Source organism: Colius striatus, chromosome 1 (genome assembly GCF_028858725.1).
Source record: "Colius striatus isolate bColStr4 chromosome 1, bColStr4.1.hap1, whole genome shotgun sequence".
Lineage (NCBI taxonomy): Eukaryota > Metazoa > Chordata > Aves > Coliiformes > Coliidae > Colius > Colius striatus.
Genome location: NC_084759.1, coordinates 133,367,461 through 133,386,009, shown reverse-complemented (window position 1 = coordinate 133,386,009; position 18,549 = coordinate 133,367,461). Strand labels below are relative to the sequence as shown.

Genomic DNA, 18,549 nt, shown 5'->3' with positions numbered 1-18,549 from the left:
CGCTTCTTCGCGGGGGAGAGACGAGCCCTGCGCATGCGCGCGAGCAGGCCTACCCGCGCCCTGCCTCTTCCAGCCTTCCCTAGCGCTCTTTGAGAGAAGCCACGTCCGCATGGAAGCCCGGCCCAACCTACTGCCGCCCGCAAGAAAACGCTACCCGCGCCTTTGTGGCATTTCTTGGGAGAAGCAGACAGCAATAGCCCAGGGCTTGGCTTAAAATCAGCATCTTTGCACATATCAAAATTTCCGATACCACCGGGTTAGACGTTGGCCTGTCTCCTTGAGAGCTCAAGGTTTGCCTTCACCATTATGTCAGCAGCACTCAGCCTCCCTCTCTCCCACAGGTATTTCATTATATGAGGCCGCCGTCTCCAAGTAACCTTTACTCCATACTCACGCTCAGGAGTATCTGTAACCAGTATTGCTGCTGACTCCCCTGTCTCACAGGGATCAATACCAAATGACAGCTCTTTTTCTGGATGCCAGGCATGGCTACTTTCCTGTGGCAGAGTGCTACCGCATCTCCAGTTCCTTACGGAAGGAACTGGTGGAGTCTCTACATCTTGTAGACTAAAGACTTGTGACTCCACAGGCTGGGGAGCAGGTAAAGTTATTTCTCTACTATTGTCCTGGATATTGCCTTTTGCTGCTGTCCCTTTTTCAGGATGGCTGCAAAAGTGCTGTATATTCTTCCTAGAGAAATTTGGACAATCCAAGAGGTGGACTGCATATCCTTCTGAATCCTCGAAAGTTAAAGCAGGAAATTTGCAGGCTGTAGCTCTTCGACAAGCTCCTCCTGAACGGAGCAAACTAGGGTTAACATCCTGATTCTGGGGTTTGTGAGGATGATGATGCTGCTTCTGGCATGCTTTCAATACCACCGACTTAGTTTCAAATTGTGGGCACACCTGAAGGGAAAGACATAATAAAAACCCAACAATTTTATTTAGACAAAGGAATACCAACCTGCTTCTACTCTACCACTTATCCCACCTTTTTCAGTGTGTTCATTAAGTAATCTGGTCTGCAGCAAGCAAATCAGTCACTAACCAAGCTACTAAGCAGGACACAACTCTGAACTTTAGCATCATATTCTTCCACTCTTCCCTGCAAAGTGACTGGTGTGCAAGTGAGCTGTTCTCTGACAACTTCAAAACAACTCATGATTTGGGTTTTAAAGAAAAGTCTAACTGGTGTCTACTCCCCAGCAGATTTAAAACAGTTCAGAGGTGGATCCTGGTTTTCTGTGTCATAGTGTAGCTCTGAATAAATTCAATTAACTGCATCCTCGGTGTTCTCAAATAGGTAGAGGTTGAACTGAGAACAATACAAAATGATTTAAAGGATATCCACTTAGCTCCATCACCTTGTTAATATGACTTTCATAATATTCCCCCAAAACATTTTTACTTCAAAACATATTCTGAAGTAACAAGTGACCCAAAAAGCCACTTTAAAAATGTCTTTGTATAGAAGATGGTCAAAGCTCAATGATCTATGTTTCTCTGAAAGATTCTGAACTCTTCTTCAAAACCGGGAAATCCTTCTATGACAGTATTCTTCATCATCCTGGGTATCAACATTTTGTTGATAGAATTCGGTTTTGTTTATTGCAATTTGCTTTTCCCTAGAGCACATCAAGCTGGGTTCTAGCTGCCATAACTACAGATCCCTTTCAGCAGTCTTAAGTTACTCACAGTAACTAAGTGCAGTTTAATTAAGGATTGTCTGGTCTAGAACCGAATTATTTGAATGAATAGCCTTTATGCAGGAAAAGAGATAAACGAATCCCTAATAATTGCACATACTTAAAAGAACATAGGTGAACCACTGACTTTGAGGCTATGACTTTCTGGCTTCAGAAAACATGTAGGGTAGGCTTTACCAATGCAGTCAAGAAGGTATGAAAAACTTAAATAATATCAAGAAGAGAGGTGCAGAAAAATCACTTGTCACTGAAACTAGTTGACAGAAAGTCAAGATGCTTCAAGAAGTTACAAACTTACCAGGATTTTCAAATGGAAAAATCAAACCAACAAACCTTTAAACTACGTGATATAGAGAATATGTTTGAACAATGCAAACAGTTCCTGGAATTTTTTTTTTTTTTGTCAGACCAGAAAAGGAATCTATCAGAAGAGTGATACAGAAAGAAACTATTCAAAACACATGGAATGGAAAAGAGAGCAGGTGAGAACAAATAATCATGAAGTGAAAGCCTATGTTCTTAGCAGTGTCAGATTTAAGCAAAACACATAGTACTTCAATGTGTAACATTTAGAGTTCAGCAGTTATTTCAAGAAGCAAACTAATAAAGAAATTCCCCCAATATTTATTTTGTGCAGGGCTTTGTTGCCATAGAAACCATCATTTTCCTGATCAGTAATAATTTTTCAGAAGAAAAATATTCATCACTGCACAGTTCTGTGTCTTTGAATAACCAAAACCTTAGTGGTTGTAGTTAGAATGTGGAGCAACTCAAAAGCACTTATTGTTGCTTTACACAGCTACAATGAATTCAGGTCTGTGCTACTAACTTTCCATATCCAGAACAGATAGCTTTCTGTTGAGATATGTAGGAGAAACTTGAAAACCATTGCATAGGGGAAAGGATGATCTATACCAACCCAGGCAGCAGAAGTGTCCTGGTCTATAGGTTTTGTAGGAACATATCTTGGATTATCAGCTGAAGGTAGCAGAGTTTCATAGGAATGGACAGGTCCTTCTCGCGGCCTCTCAAGGAAAACCAGCTCTGCCTTCCTGGCCTTGTGGATACACTTATTCTTCCGAGGCATCAAAAGGGATGGTAAAACCAGTTGAAAACCTCATGATACTTGCTAGAGCCAATTAGGGAAAGAGGAAAGCACCCCAAGGAAGTGCCAGTGCTCTTAAATCTGTAAAAGGCAAATAAATGGACTTGAAGCCAAACTTATTTGGAAACCTCAGATCTAGTTTTAAGAAAAGTGAAACATTAATGCCACAGTACAGGATACACATGTCTATGCAGACTTTTCCCTACCAGTGGTTTTTGAACCTTCTGTCAAATTTCAGGTAGAATTAGAAATACATAGCAGGATAGATGCATCATGAAATCTGAAAGTCAAATACACTGAAGGAGATAGAAGCGTAAACTAAGTGTCCAAACTGCAAAAGGAATTATGAACTGTCGTTAGGGCAAGACTCAATATTACTGGAAAAATTAGTGTCTTACAAAATCACATATTTTAAATACACAATACATGCAAACTCACATAGGCATTTTTCTTCATAAAAATATTTTAGAAGTCATTTGTAAGACATCTATATGTGACTGACTAAAATACTGAAACACAGAACCAGCTCTACTTAGAATAAGTTTGGTCACTGAAATTTTAAAGACATTCAGGCCACTGTGAGAGAAGAAAAAAAAATAGCATGGGAGTAGCTGACCTACTGAAACAGCTATGTCAAGTCAGCTATCCAGGAAATCTAGGTAATTACTTCACATTAGCTCAAGATGTAGTCTAGTCACAGACAAACAAAGGTTTAGGAATTGAGTAATATTTAAAACTGGCTTGTAATGCTGAGATGTATCATAGGGCCAAGATAAACAGAAGTCTTTCTGTTTCTATTTGCTAACTAACTATACTTTCTAGTTTTAGGAAAATTTAAGTTTTTAAATACAGAACATACTTCAACTTTCCCTTCTGTGTTCTACATGTATGTCATGATTTATCTTTTTTTTTTTAGCTAGTGCTGGTTGAAATGACATCGAATTTAATTTTCCATTCAAAACCAGATGAGCACAGACAAAAGCTGTTAATGTTTTCTGCGAACTGCACTCTCGTACAAGACACATACGACTGCAAGGGCCTGACTGCTTACCAAACGCGCAGCCTCCTAAGGAGTCCCGCCAGCGCCAGATACAGCTGTGACGTCCGTTAAACTCCCAGGCTCTTCGCGAGGGATCGCCCCTGGCCAGCGACGGGAGCGCAGCTGCCTGCCCAACCGCCGGCCCTTGGCCAGGCGGCAGGGCTGCAGGCTGCGCCCAGCTCCAGCCCGCGGCAGCGCAGCCGAAGGAAACTCTCAAGGCTGTCCCTGCCGGGGTGGAGGTGGCTCTCCAGGATAGGGCCCGTGTCCCAGACGCTGCCTGAAGGGAGGCCGAGCGGAGGTGAGACCGAGAGCGGGGCCAGACCGGCACGCACCTACCTACGTACACCCAGACAGCCCCAGCGCTACACAGCCTGCCGGCACATCTGTAACCCCCGCCGCCGCCACCGATTGGCCCAATCCACACCCCCCCCCCCCGCCTCTGCCACATCTCATTGGTCCAGGCCAACACGTGATGCCAAGGAGTCGCCAGGCGCCAAATTCAAACGGGAAACGATCTCTACCGCGAGGGGTGGCGGGGTCTGGAAGCTCTGGGGTCTCCGTGTCCCCTGCCTGGCCGGGAAGGCGGTGAGTCGTGATCTGCGCCCGCCTCGACCCGCCGTAGCCTTCCGCTCGCTGCCTTCTCTCTGCGGGAGCCGGGGTGCGGCCCCTCCAGAGCCGCCTTGGGAATGTAAGGGCGGCTGGGAGACAGCAGCGCCTGGGCCCGGCCCGGCCCGGGGCGCAGGGGCCCCGCGGGACCAGATAGGCTTGCCGACAGGGCTGGGGTTAGGGCGCGAGGAGAAGGAACTAGCACCTCGTTATCCTTTTTCGCCCTCCCTACCCGCCCTGGGGCCATGCACGCATTGGGCCGCTACTGGGCCTATGCTGGTAGCAGCAACTTTAGGCCTTCCTGGGAAGTGGCTTACTCCCGTAGCGAACGCAGCCTCACAAAGGCAGCCGAAAGGTTACTCTTTTGTCATTGCCTACGGGATGTCTTAAAGGGAGGGGGCAGGTCGCAAAGGACCTGATGGATACTGCAACCCGTGTGTAATGCTGAGCATGCCAGTGGGTGGCCTCTGGCTGTGGGGCAGCCCCTGATTGCAGGGCTGTCTGCTCCCTGCACGTAGGGTATTAACTCAGTTACCCAGAGGCTTTATGGTTTGTATCTACGTAGAATATTCCTACTGAGAATTTACTTGTTTACTAGATGGCCTAGTCAAACCTACTGATGCAAAAGGACTCTTTTCTTGTTATTTGTTTCCATTGCCCCTGTCATCCTTAATATAAAACAATAAGTACAATTTATGTGTTCTCATTCTGATACAACTTTCTGCATGAGACAGTTCCCACCTCGTTCTTGAATAGCATGATATTTGCAAGCAGTAATCTCAGAAGAAACACACTGCTTCTTACCCTGAAAGTAATATCTCTGGATTTTCTCTTCTCTGCTTTTCTGTTTTATAATCCAAATTGTTGTCTAAAAGTTCTGTCTCTTGATAAATCTAGAGAAGGAAGCACTCACTAAAGCACTCACTCTACATATACTTTAAAGCATGTAACTTCTGCTACATTTATTGTGTGTGTTTTTAGTGTTTGGTACAATCTCTCTGCAAATTCTTAAACTGTTAAATTCCATTTGCTTTCGGGTCGTGTGATCTGCTGGTTACAGCAATGAGCTATAAAAATCAGAACTACTACTATTATTACGTTCTAGCTTTTCTCTTCTCCAGTTGCTGGCTGGTGCTGGCCGTAGAATGGTCAAGTCACTTTACATTTAAGTCTTAGCCTCTCTTTCTGAAAAGCACATATACATGCTTTCCTTACGTACTCTGTGGCTCCCAACTTGCGATGCAGGTTATCTACTCTTCATATATCTCTCCTGTCCTGCTTATGCCAGTTGTAGATAAAGGCGGCAAAGTACTATTTTCCAGTAGCCTTGTCAACCTTATTTATTCTATCAGTTTTTATTTTCCTTCCTTCTTTCTAGCTTGTAACACTTGCTGAGAATGTGTGCTCTGTTCCAGCTCTCTGCATGCTGATGTTGTATCTTTTGTTTTGCAGGATTTGCTTTTGTCTCTTTCAATGGAGAGTGACTGTATAGATCAATAATGAGGACCAGTCCTCGAAGGCCTTTAATTCTCAAAAGACGAAAACTGACCCTCCCACAGAAGGATGCATCCAGTACTCCAGCAAGAGATGAGACTAGTGGTGAGGATGAAAAGGCTCCTAAGCAGGAGCACAGCCAGGACAACCAACACAACCACCAACCCGGAGACAAAGTGGACTGCAGGCTGCAGAAATTCCCAGCAGGAATAAAGATAATTAACCATCCTACTATGCCCAACACACAAGTGGTGGCCATTCCTAGGAATGCTGATATCCAGAGCATCATAGAGGCACTGACAGCAAAAGGAAAAGAATGTGGCAACACTGGGCCCAACAAGTTCATTCTTATTAGCAGTGGGGGCACATCCTGTTCAGCAGGTCCAACACCATCTCAGCATCTCCCATCAGAGACGAAAGCCTCTGCAGCAACCAAGGCTTCAGCTGGCCAAGAAAGAGCAAAGAATGTTACTCAGACACCCAGTCTTGTGAGAGAGACAATGCTCTGGCATTCAGGAGTTGATTCTGGGGGTGGACGAGAACAGGAGAGCAACAGTATGTAATGTTTTGTTTTGGTTTTTTTTTAATCTTTCTGTCCCAACAAAGAGACAGAGAGATGTGAAGTAGGCCAAAGAGTGTAGGGCTTGAATTGTAGTAATGAAAAACTATTTTGTTAATGTAAAAATAGCTATGGATTTTATTGTAATTATCTACATAGCTACATGTAAGTAGTGAAATCTGAAGGATCTTAGTGGATATATATATCTTCTGATGGAAGAGATGGCATATAAATGTATATAGCAAAACAAAACTTTGCTGCTGAGGAAAAAAGGGCTATCTTGAAGAAATCAAGTCTACAAGAACAAAAGACTAAATTTCATTTACTAAAAGAGTTGTGGCTAAATTAAAGTCTAACATAGAGTATCCTAGTCAATGACAAAATATACTCCTAGAGCTTTTAAAAAGACATGATTCCCATCCTTTAATAGCTAAGTGGCAAGTCTGTGTCCTCCTTGGCTGTCTCATGAAGTTGCTGAATAAATGCTAGAAATAGGATGGGTTTTATTTTGAAACACTGCTCAGATAAAACATTTATTTGCAACTTGAAATAGCTGTGTAGCTTTTTGGGCTGTAGTAAATCTTGTCCTTCAGTATCGTACTGTCTGATAGGAACCTATAGACAGCTGCATCAGCTGCATTGCTACAACTAACCTCACCAGAAATAACAAAACTTTGTTAGTTTTAATTGCTGCAGTTCAAAAACATGGAGACATCTGAACTTCTGACTTGGATCTTGGGTGCTAGGTCTTTCAGTTAGAGAATGTCACCACCTTCCTTGGTATCTGATTACTAGATTCTTCCTTTAGCTGAAAACACTTTACATCTTGAAGCACTGGATCATTATTGTCCTGTTTTGGTTAAGAGCAATAGTCTGGTTTGAATGTTTGTTTTTAAAGCTGTGGCTTTTTTTTTTTTTTTCTGTTTAGAAATTGGGCAGATTCACATGAAATTGGGAATTCAAGGTGGAATTCCTTCCACAAGAAATATTAGCATTGCAATATCATCTTGTCTGTATCTTGAGACAGGGATACCTCTTTTAGGAGTGTGACTGGTGCTTTCCTTTTGGCACTTGAGATGAAGAGGGAAGAAGATTATTTGTGAGTAAGCAGAGCTATGGGCTTGTTATCCCAACAGGCAGTGGTGAGACAATGAGCTCTATGTTGGACAGCAGTCTCACTAACATCCAGTGGCTGGGGAAGATGAGATCTGATGGGCTAAGTCCCTCTTCTGTGAAGCAAGACATGGAGAAGGAGAACAAGACACCTCTGCAGGAAAAAGTCAAGGTAAGTAGGAGAAGACAACAGAGTATGTGCTAAAACTTTTGATAGGGAAGTAATCCATGCGGATCAGGCGGCTTGCAAGACCTAGGCAGCACCATTTCTAAACCAACTTTGGCCTTTACCAATTTGAATAGCAGAACCTGGAGGATCCAGGGATGTTCTATGGCCCTCCTTGTCAACTTTGTGAGTACTCATGTATAATTACTCTGTATCTCAGACAGAAGAGGATTCTGGTGCTGCTATTCCTACTGTTGCCGCCGCCTCCTCGTGGCAGGACTCAATATCAGAACGACCTCCTTACTCCTACATGGCCATGATCCAGTTTGCCATCAACAGCACTGAGAAGAAGCGTATGACTCTAAAGGACATCTATACCTGGATTGAGGATCATTTCCCGTATTTTAAACATGTGGCTAAGCCAGGTTGGAAGGTAACAAGCAGGCCCTCAAGCTGCTGTGGGCCACAGTAAACCTTCTGAATGAAAATGAAAAGTGTTCCTCAGCCTGCAGAGAAAGATGGAAATTAAATATCCCACACAAATACTCTCTCTTTCCAGATATTCTCTGTTCTTCTTCTTGTATTACTTTTCTCATTCCACTTAGGCAAGATGATGGGATATTTGATCACTGGAGCAAGAATAGAAATTTAAGAGTAAATAGAATAAGAAACTGAGGAGAGGGTTAGCTGGGTATGCAGTGAATATGAAGGTCCATGTTGTCTGCACTTTGGAAAGTAATCCCTCTTCCAGGACAGTGAGGTAGGTCGTGCTGTGTTCCTAGCAAACCTACTGCTTTTCAACCTCCCCTTCCCTTCTTTCTCCCCAGAACTCCATTCGGCACAACTTGTCCCTTCATGATATGTTTGTCCGTGAGACCTCTGCTAGCGGTAAAATCTCATTCTGGACTATTCACCCTGATGCAAACCGTTGCCTAACGTTGGAACAGGTATTTAAGGTGAGTGTCTCAGGCAAAGAAAACGGGACAGGCCGCCCTGTTCCTAAATGCCACAGCAGCCAGATGCATCTTATTTTAACAGGAAAGTTAAGCTACTTTGACATCTGCCTTTTTGTAGAAGATGGATTAGATTTCTGTTTGTGACTGAAGAGAAGTAAAATTCTGGATTTGAAATAAAAGATGCTCTGGGTGTGTATATGAGCTGGAGCTTCTGTAAGATGTGTTTATTCTTCAGTCTGTGTTATGAATGTAATAGCAAGCTTGTTCAACTTCTTTCTGTGGGCTTGACTCAAATACTTGAAGCATTTGAGAAGCTGTTCACTGAAGTCAACTAGGAATTCCTGTGCTATTTGGTTTGACAGTCACAGGGTGGAATTGCCCTATCCCAGCTAGGTATTTCAGGAAGTACCATTTTGTGGGAGAAATGGACTTTTTGAGTCTGGTATAGGTGTGTTTAGACTCTTCTGTTTTCAACAGTGGGTGGGCAGATTGACTCTTGCTTGCTTGGATTATACAGATTTAAATTGTCCCATTTGTTCCCTCTTGGTTGATAACATCATCTTATTTTTCTCTCTCTCAATGCCTTGCTGTCACCAGCCGCTGGACTTGGGGTCATCAACATCGCCTGAGCACTCTGAAGCAGTAAGACTTACCCTCTGGCTCGGGGCTTGGGCTTCTATTCTCCTTTTGCCAATCACTGAAAGAAAAGACAGGAGGCTTGGGGAGGGAGACTGGATCACTGCTGCACCTAGTCATACAGCTTCATGCACACCCTTTTTTGGGGAAAGGAGTCAAGCCAAAGGTTAATTGCCTTCAAATTATCTGCTCTCTCTACAGCTGGTAGAGCTGTACAGCTTTGAGCAATTAGAAGTCTACTGCTGAAGTAGGCTGTGGTGGGTACCAACAGGCTTCAGTGAACAAGCCCAGATGGATTTCTGGTATAGTCCTCATCTTCATTGGAGCTCAGATCCAGTGCTCCTTTTTCACTTTTGAAATCCAGATGAATTATGACTCTAAGAAAGATGAACTTGTTTATCATCTTTCTTATGTTCAGCAGTTTTAACAATGACAGATTTGCAAGCAGACAGTCAAACACTTTTCTCACACAGCTACAGTCTTGGTCTTCTTTCTATCTGCCTAGACTTCTGGTTGCTTTCTTGCCTCTGCTGTACTGCTTGAACATCTGCCTGGTCTATGGTTTGTATAGAGATACAATGTACAATAAAGCTATCCTATTCACCTTTCCTCAGGTACTGAGGACACTGAAACCAAGTCACTTCTGTAACAGTCTGCAGCTCTGTCGTGCCATATCTTTTTCTACACAGCTTTTGGCTGGCAGCTGGCTTTGAGATGACATGGCTGCAAAAGAGCAAGTGGTACAGAGATAAACCCAGCATGTGTGCTGGGTGCTAACAGCTGCTCTCTTTGTATTAGTGCAGCATAGGCTTCTGGATTTTGCAGTTCTGAATGAAGAAAAAAAAGATAGATTCTTCTCTTTAAATCTCTTTCTCTTCTGTTTTCTTATTTCCTGACTGCAGCACCAAAAGAGACATCTTCCAGATCCCCAGAAGAACATGGGAAGCAATAGCAGCAGCAAAACCGAACCCCAGAGTGCACGTGAGTGTCTATATCAGCCTAGACTGAAAAGAATCAGCCTCATAAATCTAGGAACTCTCCCAGACTCTCCTTAGAAATAATATGGGAAATTCTTATCCAGGCTTGCCAGCTTTTAGGCTCCTTCTTGTCAGGTTTGGAGCTCAAGGCTTTGTCAGAGGGGAGAATGTGATAGGGAAATGGAGGTGATTTCGCATACAAATGGTTGAGAGCAGAGCTGGCCCCATCTTGAAGGCTAGGATGAAGGATTGTTTTCTTGTTGATTGGGTCTTCTGGCTTGGGATTCATGTCCTTGAGATTAGCAGAGAAGGCAGGTAAGCTTATCTCTTATAAAATATTTATTTTGGGGTGTTTAGAAGGACTTTTTTTTTGTTAGATGCCTGGGTTTCAAGAGGTATTAAAGGAAGGGCAAGAGGTTAGTGAGTCCATTCTTTTCCATTCCAGGCCGAAAGATGAAGCCTTTGCTTCCTCGTATCAACTCCTACCTGGTTCCAATCCAGTTCCCTTTGAGTCAGCCTCTTGTCTTGCAGCCTTCTCTGAAGGTACCTCTATCCACGGCACAGGGAGGGTCCCTCAACAGCTCAGAGACTTTCCGGAGCAATAAGCGTGTGCGTATTGCTCCAAAGGTTGGTTTCTTGTTTCTTCTTTTCTGAGTGTGCTTTTGTTTGGTTCTTTTGGGAGGAGAGATGAGGGGAGGGTTTGGTTGATTGGGTTTTTTCCTTTTTTTTTCTCTTTTATAGCTCTTGACTTCTATGGACCCTGTTCTCCTTGTGGTTTCTTTGTACATTTTTAATAGGTGCTCTGAAGCTCTAAGCTTGTATAAAGTACCTAGTGACAATCCTTGCTATCTTTTCTAGATGACTTGCTATAAGGATGTTACTATAATTCACTAGAGGAAGGGGCTCTATGGATTGGTGAAGACAATTTTTCTCTACTGTTTGGATGTGGACAATGGAAGAAATGCTTTGTTCTGACTTTTAAATATTCAGATTTTTTGTAACTCTGAAGTAACATGTAAAGTAGAGAACTTTTTCCTAAAATAGCACTTATTTGCATGTAGTCTCTTACCAGAGGTCTTCAGTACCTGCTCTTTGCTAATTCTGTGGAGTTCCCAGTTCTGGGCTTGAGCAAAACAGCTATTAATCTTGGCATCTCACTGACTGCTCTTGGGTACTTAGACATTGTAAAGCTTTAATTTCTTCAATCCTGTATAACCATAATCCTGTTTTCCTTTGTGTGCCTACTGTTCTCTTCTGCTATGACTTATCTTTCCTATCTGCTCTTTTTTTTCTGATAACCTCAATTTTTTGAAATGTTGTATTTCCTTGGTTTCTGGGAAAGCTGTCCTTACTCATTTTGTTATTTCACATGTAGATGGTGTAGGGAAGAATCAAAGGAGTTACACTTTTTCCAGAAATATTCAACTCTCCTTCTGCGTGTACTCCTAGAAGTTCCTTATAGCAGGAGCACTCTGAGGGGCAAGGAAGGCTTCCAGTCACTTAACTAAAATCCTTCCCCTGTGGTCTGTAAGCTTTTTATCATCTTCACATAGTGATCAATCTGCGTTGTTACTGTTTATGGCTTCTGAAGATCTTACTCTTACCTGTTCTTCTGTCCTTAAGTGCCAATCCTTTTCTTCCTTCCACTATCCTTTGGATTTTGTGTGAGTTAGATCCTTGCCCACTGATGGCATATTACTTGTGTTTCCTTGCAGATGTCACTCTCCACAGAAGAGTCAGCCTCTTTACCCACAACTGCGGTCAAGGAGGAGAGTCAGTGTGACACACGATTTTTTTCCCCAACCCATTCTCTAAAGGAGAGCAGCTCCCAGCCTGGTGAGGAATCAGCTTCTTTCCCTGAGAGCATCTGTGTAAAGGAGGAAGGCGGCTCTCAATTGGATGACTGGCTGTCCCCATTTGCATCAACACTGACAGTAAAGGAGGAGCCAGGCTCGCTCTTCACCATCTCATCTGTAAAGGAGCAGAAACAATTCACTGTACTGAAGTCACCACCTAAGGGTGTTTGTGACACGTTAGTTATAAAGAGGCGGGAAATGGGCAGATCGAGAAGGAAACAACGTCTAGCGCTGCCTTGCTCAGAAGAGCCTGTCCTTGTTTTGCCAGAAAGCAATGCCTTTGACCCCTTCCAATTAGAGGCAGACTGTCCCTTCCTGCAGGAAAGCCAGCCTCTTCAGAATGAATCACAGCTTAGCTGCTCGCAGAGGGAAGAAGGGCCCTTCAAAACACCAGTCAAAGAGATGTTTAGCAAATTGCCAGTTTCTTCCACTCCCAGCAAAGTCTCAGTAGCAACTACCTCCCCACTAGTGGGACATGACTTCTGGAAGTCTGCATCCTTAGCCAAGGGAAGTCATGAGCTGGACTTCAGTCCAGTGAGAACTCTTCAGTTGCCATTAACACCCCTCCAAGAGAATCAGGATTTGTTGGGTTTTAACAGCACACCACTTAAAAATCACCTGTTTGAGTCCACTCAGGAACTGCTCAGTACAGAATCCAGTGACGTAGTGCATGCCCCCCTCACGAGCTCTCCACCTTTTGTTCATGAGTCTACTAAGCAATCATCTGGCTTTACTGAAAACCGGTCACTCATGGAGGGCCTTATCCTGGACACCATGAATGACAGTCTGAGCAAAATCCTTCTAGATATCAGCTTTCCTGGTCTTGAGGATGAAAACTTGGGAACAGACATTAGCTGGTCTCAGCTCATACCTGAACTGAAGTAAACTACACTGAAGACTGAAATTGGTTTGTTCTGATATTACAGAAAGCGCTCTACTGAGATCTGTTCATGTAGGCTAAGATAACTATCTGCTTTTGTTTAATTCCCACACCCAAGGGAACAGAGAGCACTATTGACTCCTGCTAAGCTGGGAGAAAGCCCCATTGGCTGCTGTGAGCTCCTTTTATAAGCTGCAATAGACTGTATGTGGAAGAAGAAAGAATCTCTCTAACCTTGTGCTAGAGATGAAAGTCCCTGGAGAGAGGTTATCAAGAGAACATCTAGGTAGGCCCTCAATGGCACTTGCTGCTCAAGGTATCAGAGGAAACAGATGCACTCCTCAGTTACATACAATAGGAAGGAGCCCGGGAGCCTCCTCCTAGCTCTGTCCTTACTTCCTTTTACTTGGTTCTCATATTACTTAGTATCTTCTGTGTAGTTTTAATGGCTGTAAATACTGTACATTCCTTAAATTAGCCCTTAATTATAATAATAATAATTTTATTCTTGTAGGGTCATGGGAATATTTGGGCTGAGAAATGGTTTGAGTTGGAGTGTTGTCCATATGTTCCACATCTCCTGTGTTCTTCTACCCTAGATAAGAGCCCAAAGTACTTACTACTTGGGTTTTTTTTCTCCTTCTTTGACTTCAGAAACACATTGTCCAGGCTATTCTGAAGGTTGCTGGGGCAAAAAACTGAGAAATCACCTGTATGTGACTCAAGTAAATTGAACCAGGTCGTTATCTGCACTGCAGCATAAAATCTTGGTTTGGCTTCCTTTTCCCAGGCTGGAATGGAGAAAACTTTGTTGCAAGCTGTATAGCTTTCTGATTCCAGATTCCTATTATTAGGTACCTAGGTAGAGTCACTGTTGCAGTAAGATGGACTTCTGTTTAATGGTTAAAGCTGGTCTCATTACAGTCATCAGCTGAAAATGTAAAGAACCTATAAAGCAAATGCTGATATTTCCCCTGAAAAGTGACCTCTTGAAATACATGGTATGTTTCTCTTAGTGCAATAGGACAACTCACCCCCATTCTCTAGAATTTGCATCAAAAGAGGCAATTGCCATGGAAAAGATCTGATCTCTGCTTACAGACAAATGACTCATATCTACATACTCAATAAAGCTTCTGTGGAAACACAGCTGACTATTGTCTTCACTGATTTCAGTCTTAGAAGCATCCTCAGGCTATGCCATAGCATGAACAAAAAATGTTTGCTTTTCTAATGTGTGTGTTTTCTGTGATCACCTAGTAAGGGATTATTAGGACTTTTTCAGCATTCCTCAGGCTGTGTTGGTTGTACCACATCACATTTGGTTACTCAGATGTTTGCTTTGTATCATTTTTCCTGGTGTTCGTGGGTAAATCTTGACTTTTCAAGCCAGAAGCATAATAACTTAGTCTAAAACACCACCAGCAGACTAGTTTCTGTATTTTGTAAATGTGAAACAAGTCTCACTTAAAAAAATCTGTATTTCTACTTTCCCCTATAAACACAAACCCCCATTTACATGTGTGTTACTTAAAGAACTGCAGTTTTCTCACCTGCTTATTACAAGTTGTTTCCTCTCAGGGGCTGTTTCAAGCACTTTGTGTTGATTATTATTTCCGTTTTTCTGAGGAGCAATATTAGACTCTTTGACTTGCATTTTTGTCTCTCTAGCACAAATGACTTCAGCTAGAGGCCAACAATGAAAAATGTTTTACTAAGCTGCTATGTGAATTTCAAATTAAGATTTTTATCAGTGATTAGTAGCTGAAGTTTTGTTGCTTCTGATTGAGTCTCAGGGTTTCCTTGCCTCTAAACAGAAAATAAGAAAGGGCTTTGGAAAGCTTTAGAACTAAGAACTCATATGTGCCAGTAGCCTCTTAAGTGCATTTTGTTTACAACTGATTTGCCAATACTGCTTGTAAGGGTAGGTCTTGATTCCTACTTCTCTGCAGATATCTCCTAGCAAGGAGTTTATGCCCTTCCATCTGGGCTGAAATCATCATTTTCTGATGAGGCAATTGTAACACACTGCTGTCAAAACTGAGCAGATCTGCCTTCAGGACAGAGAGCTGAGGGGAAAGACATAAACCTAGATCTAGGCCCCAAGGGAAGAAGAGATGCAGACGGAAGGCAAGATCATGGTTGTGAGACTGCAGAAGAGGCCCACTTTGGATTTTAGTTTCTGCTCGTACATGTTACGCAACTGTCAACACTATCCTTGTGCTTCCCAAGCCATCCTATCTCCCTTTCATTTCACTTCTTGCACCTGAGAGGATACATGCACACAGCTGACATCCAAAAGCCAGCTAACTAAGGATCACATCTCCAGCAAATTACGAAATGCTCTTGTCCTTGGGATGATGGGATAGTGTCAGTTCCAGGTGGGTGATCCCTTGCTGCTTCTGTCAGCTGAAGTGCTTTGATGGCCACCTCACGTTATATTTTGAAGAGAGTAGTGCCGAAGACCAGTTTCCCCTCCTGCTTAAGTATTCTGGTGGGAACCTCGCTAGAAGGTGGTTATATCAAAACAGGTAGGGGGGGAAAAAGTCCTGCTAAGCAGTCCTACCTCCTGCACCCTCCACAGATTTCACAATGTTTTGTCCAACCTAATTCAAGACCTCACTTGGTGAGGATTTTATCTCAACTCTCAGAAAGATTACATGATCCCTCTGTGTGTTTGTCTGATATTCTGCCTGAAGGCTTTGCTTAGTTTTATCCTGTTACATTCAACACTGTAAAAGTAGTACAAAAAGCTATAAAGTCATCACACCAGCATCTGAGTGACTGTAGCCAGCTCATTGAAAATTGTCTTGGCTTCTTCTATTCTTTCCCTGCTGGTATTTACATGTCACTATTTACAGGAATTAGATGTTGCAGCATGTAAGCTACTATGAAGAGAAGTTGTTTGAGTGTAGAAGTCACGCATATTGCATCTTTAGCAGTAAGAAATTTCACATGTCTTGTCACAAAGGAAGAAGGACACTTGCTCTTAATATCCCAGGCCTAACCCACAGATCCACAAGATTAAATGTTAAATGATCAGGTGTTGGAAGGCAGATAAGCACAGCATGAGGCAGGGAAGCAGGAAGCTGTGCCTCTAATTGCTCACAGAAGGAGCTGTTTGGAGGATGTTAGATTAAGCTGCAGCTCTTTACGTAGGTATCCTATATTTGAGCAACTGAGCTGTTCAAGGATGCCATTTCTCAACAGTGAAGTGGCAAACAAGTACCACAGCTAGAAGTCAAACACTTGTACTTTTGGGCAAGTGCTGGAGATATGTTCAGTGAGGTGATGGTGTGAACAGTAGAAGCAAAGATGCAAGGCAAGAGTATTAAATTTTGAAAATGTTTGTCATGAAACAAAGACTAGAGAAACAAGATGATGGAGCTGCCAGGCAGAAGTAAAATGTTATGTGAGAAACAACACTAAAGATGTTATTTTTGTTCACAGGGAGTCAGGTATTGAACCTGAGGTACACTGGCAGAGCAGGGAGTTAACTGAATAGTACATAAATTCTTCTGCAGTCATCTTGGATGAGAACTTCTTGAGCACAAGCCGATTATCGGCTCCATTATGCAAGAGCATACATTCAATGCTCAGATCTGAGCTCTGATACTGCTGTCAGTCTGCTCTGCAGGAATTATCTCAGTCAAAGAAAGAGAAGTACATCTCTCTGAGAACAGAACACTGAACCACCTATGCCTTTAGACAGATACAGTTTTCAAACAGCAAGAAACAGCCTGAAATTGCTGTGTGTTCAGCTCAGTCCAGTTGAACCTGCACTGAAGGACTGTTGGGCATGATCTTGCCCCAGTCCACATCCTCATTATCAGGAGACAGCATTGAGACTTCCCTTGAGGAAGAACAGTTGCCTTCTGTCAGGAGCTGGTAAAAAAATACTAGGGAGACCACACCAGACACAGACCAGAAGACAACAGGGCACCAGTAAAGCATGGCAACAGCACTCTGTCTAGGTACAGAGTGCACACTGAAGTTCAGGGAGTCTGGGGCACTGTATACAGTGAACACAGACAAGTGGAAGCATATAGGCAATTGCATCATGAGATATAAAGTCCCAAGTATTGTCACAGACAGAACAGATAACACAACAGCATAATCCAATAATAAAAAATATTGATAACTCCTCCAGAAATGACCTGCTCCTGTTACATCTTTGCTTTAGGACAGCACAGCTCTTGCACAACACAACAGCAGCAGCAGTATTTCCATAGAAAAAAAAGCCATGCTCTTTGCCAGTGTCTCCCTCTGCAACTCCTTTCAGTGTGTAACTGTACACTTTAAAATCAGAGGTGTTATGATCAATGCGAGTGATGCTCATTTAAAGATGTAGAAAAGCTAGGAAATGTATGCACAAAGACATATCCATGCAACATAGTGCAACCAGCAAGGTCAACTCCAGGCCACCCTTAGTTTGCTAGATACTTCCACCCATGTGATAACCCAGGGCTCAACTGATTAACCTGCAGCACCTGTTTCTGATAATTGGAAGCAACTTGCCAGCTGCATTAACTTGTCCCTACCATCTTTATTCAAATTGAGGAAGTATCTGGCCGGTCCAATTCATATCTGTATCCACACACAGGTTTTCTGGACATTGTACAGGACTTTCTACCAATTCTTCCTGCTTGTTAGCAAGTGGAGGTGCAAGGCTTACTACTGTCTCCATCTAAAAGAATTCTGATGTCCTCCCTGCAGTAGCCCCACCACATACTGCCATCCTTACTGCTGATATGAGGTGCTTACTTGAAGCTTTAGTCTGCTTTATGAGTAACATGAGATATATCAGGTCATGCTGGCTCAGTGAAAGACATCAGTGAAGCAGTTTGACAATGTTATCAAAAAGTGTCTCTCAAAAGATATTACAGTTGTAGCCAGGTAAAACACTTGGTTGCCACGTGACATGAATAGCAGGAGGTGAAAAGTACTTTGGAAGAAAGAATGAGGGAACATGGTTAAGGCTTTGTCAATAAAGATCTTACTTCTGATATTTGGGATGGGGTGTCAGGGCACTGTCAAGCTGGACATTCACAGAAAACAGGAGGTCTTTGCAGCACAGGGCTTTGTAATGGAGCAAAGCATTGAAGAGCTGCGTGTTTGAAAGCAGAACAAAGAGGGCAGCTCAGAACAGAGGAGATGTATATAGATGAAGAAAAGAGGTTAGAAGGCCTGCCTCTCTGCAGGCTCAGTATTTGGATTATAGTGTAGCAGTGTGATCTTGTAAGATGGAGGATGCCTCCATCCATCCTTCTTCATTAAGAGCAGAGCTATACTTCTTAATCTTCCATTTAAATATAAGAAAAAAATATTTTACTGTGAGGGGAACAGAGCACCGGGACAGGCTGCCCAGCGATGTTGTGGAGTCTCCTTCTCTGTAGTCTTCAAAACCTGCCTGGTTGCATTCCTGTGTGACCTGATCTAGGTGGACCTGCTCTGGCA

At 43.0% G+C, this 18,549-nt stretch overlaps 1 protein-coding gene across 1 annotated transcript; it reads left to right on the top strand.

Moving 5' to 3' along the window:
* The first annotated feature begins 4,046 nt into the window (after positions 1-4,046).
* FOXM1 (forkhead box M1) lies at positions 4,047-14,167 on the top strand. Its single transcript, XM_061988827.1, has 9 exons — positions 4,047-4,147; positions 5,908-6,504; positions 7,645-7,793; positions 8,008-8,220; positions 8,615-8,743; positions 9,341-9,385; positions 10,282-10,360; positions 10,802-10,983; positions 12,072-14,167. Exons 2-9 carry the CDS (start codon positions 5,955-5,957, stop codon positions 13,095-13,097), a joined length of 2,373 nt encoding a protein of 790 aa, XP_061844811.1. The 5' UTR covers positions 4,047-4,147; positions 5,908-5,954; the 3' UTR covers positions 13,098-14,167.
* Positions 14,168-18,549: the final 4,382 nt, after the last annotated feature.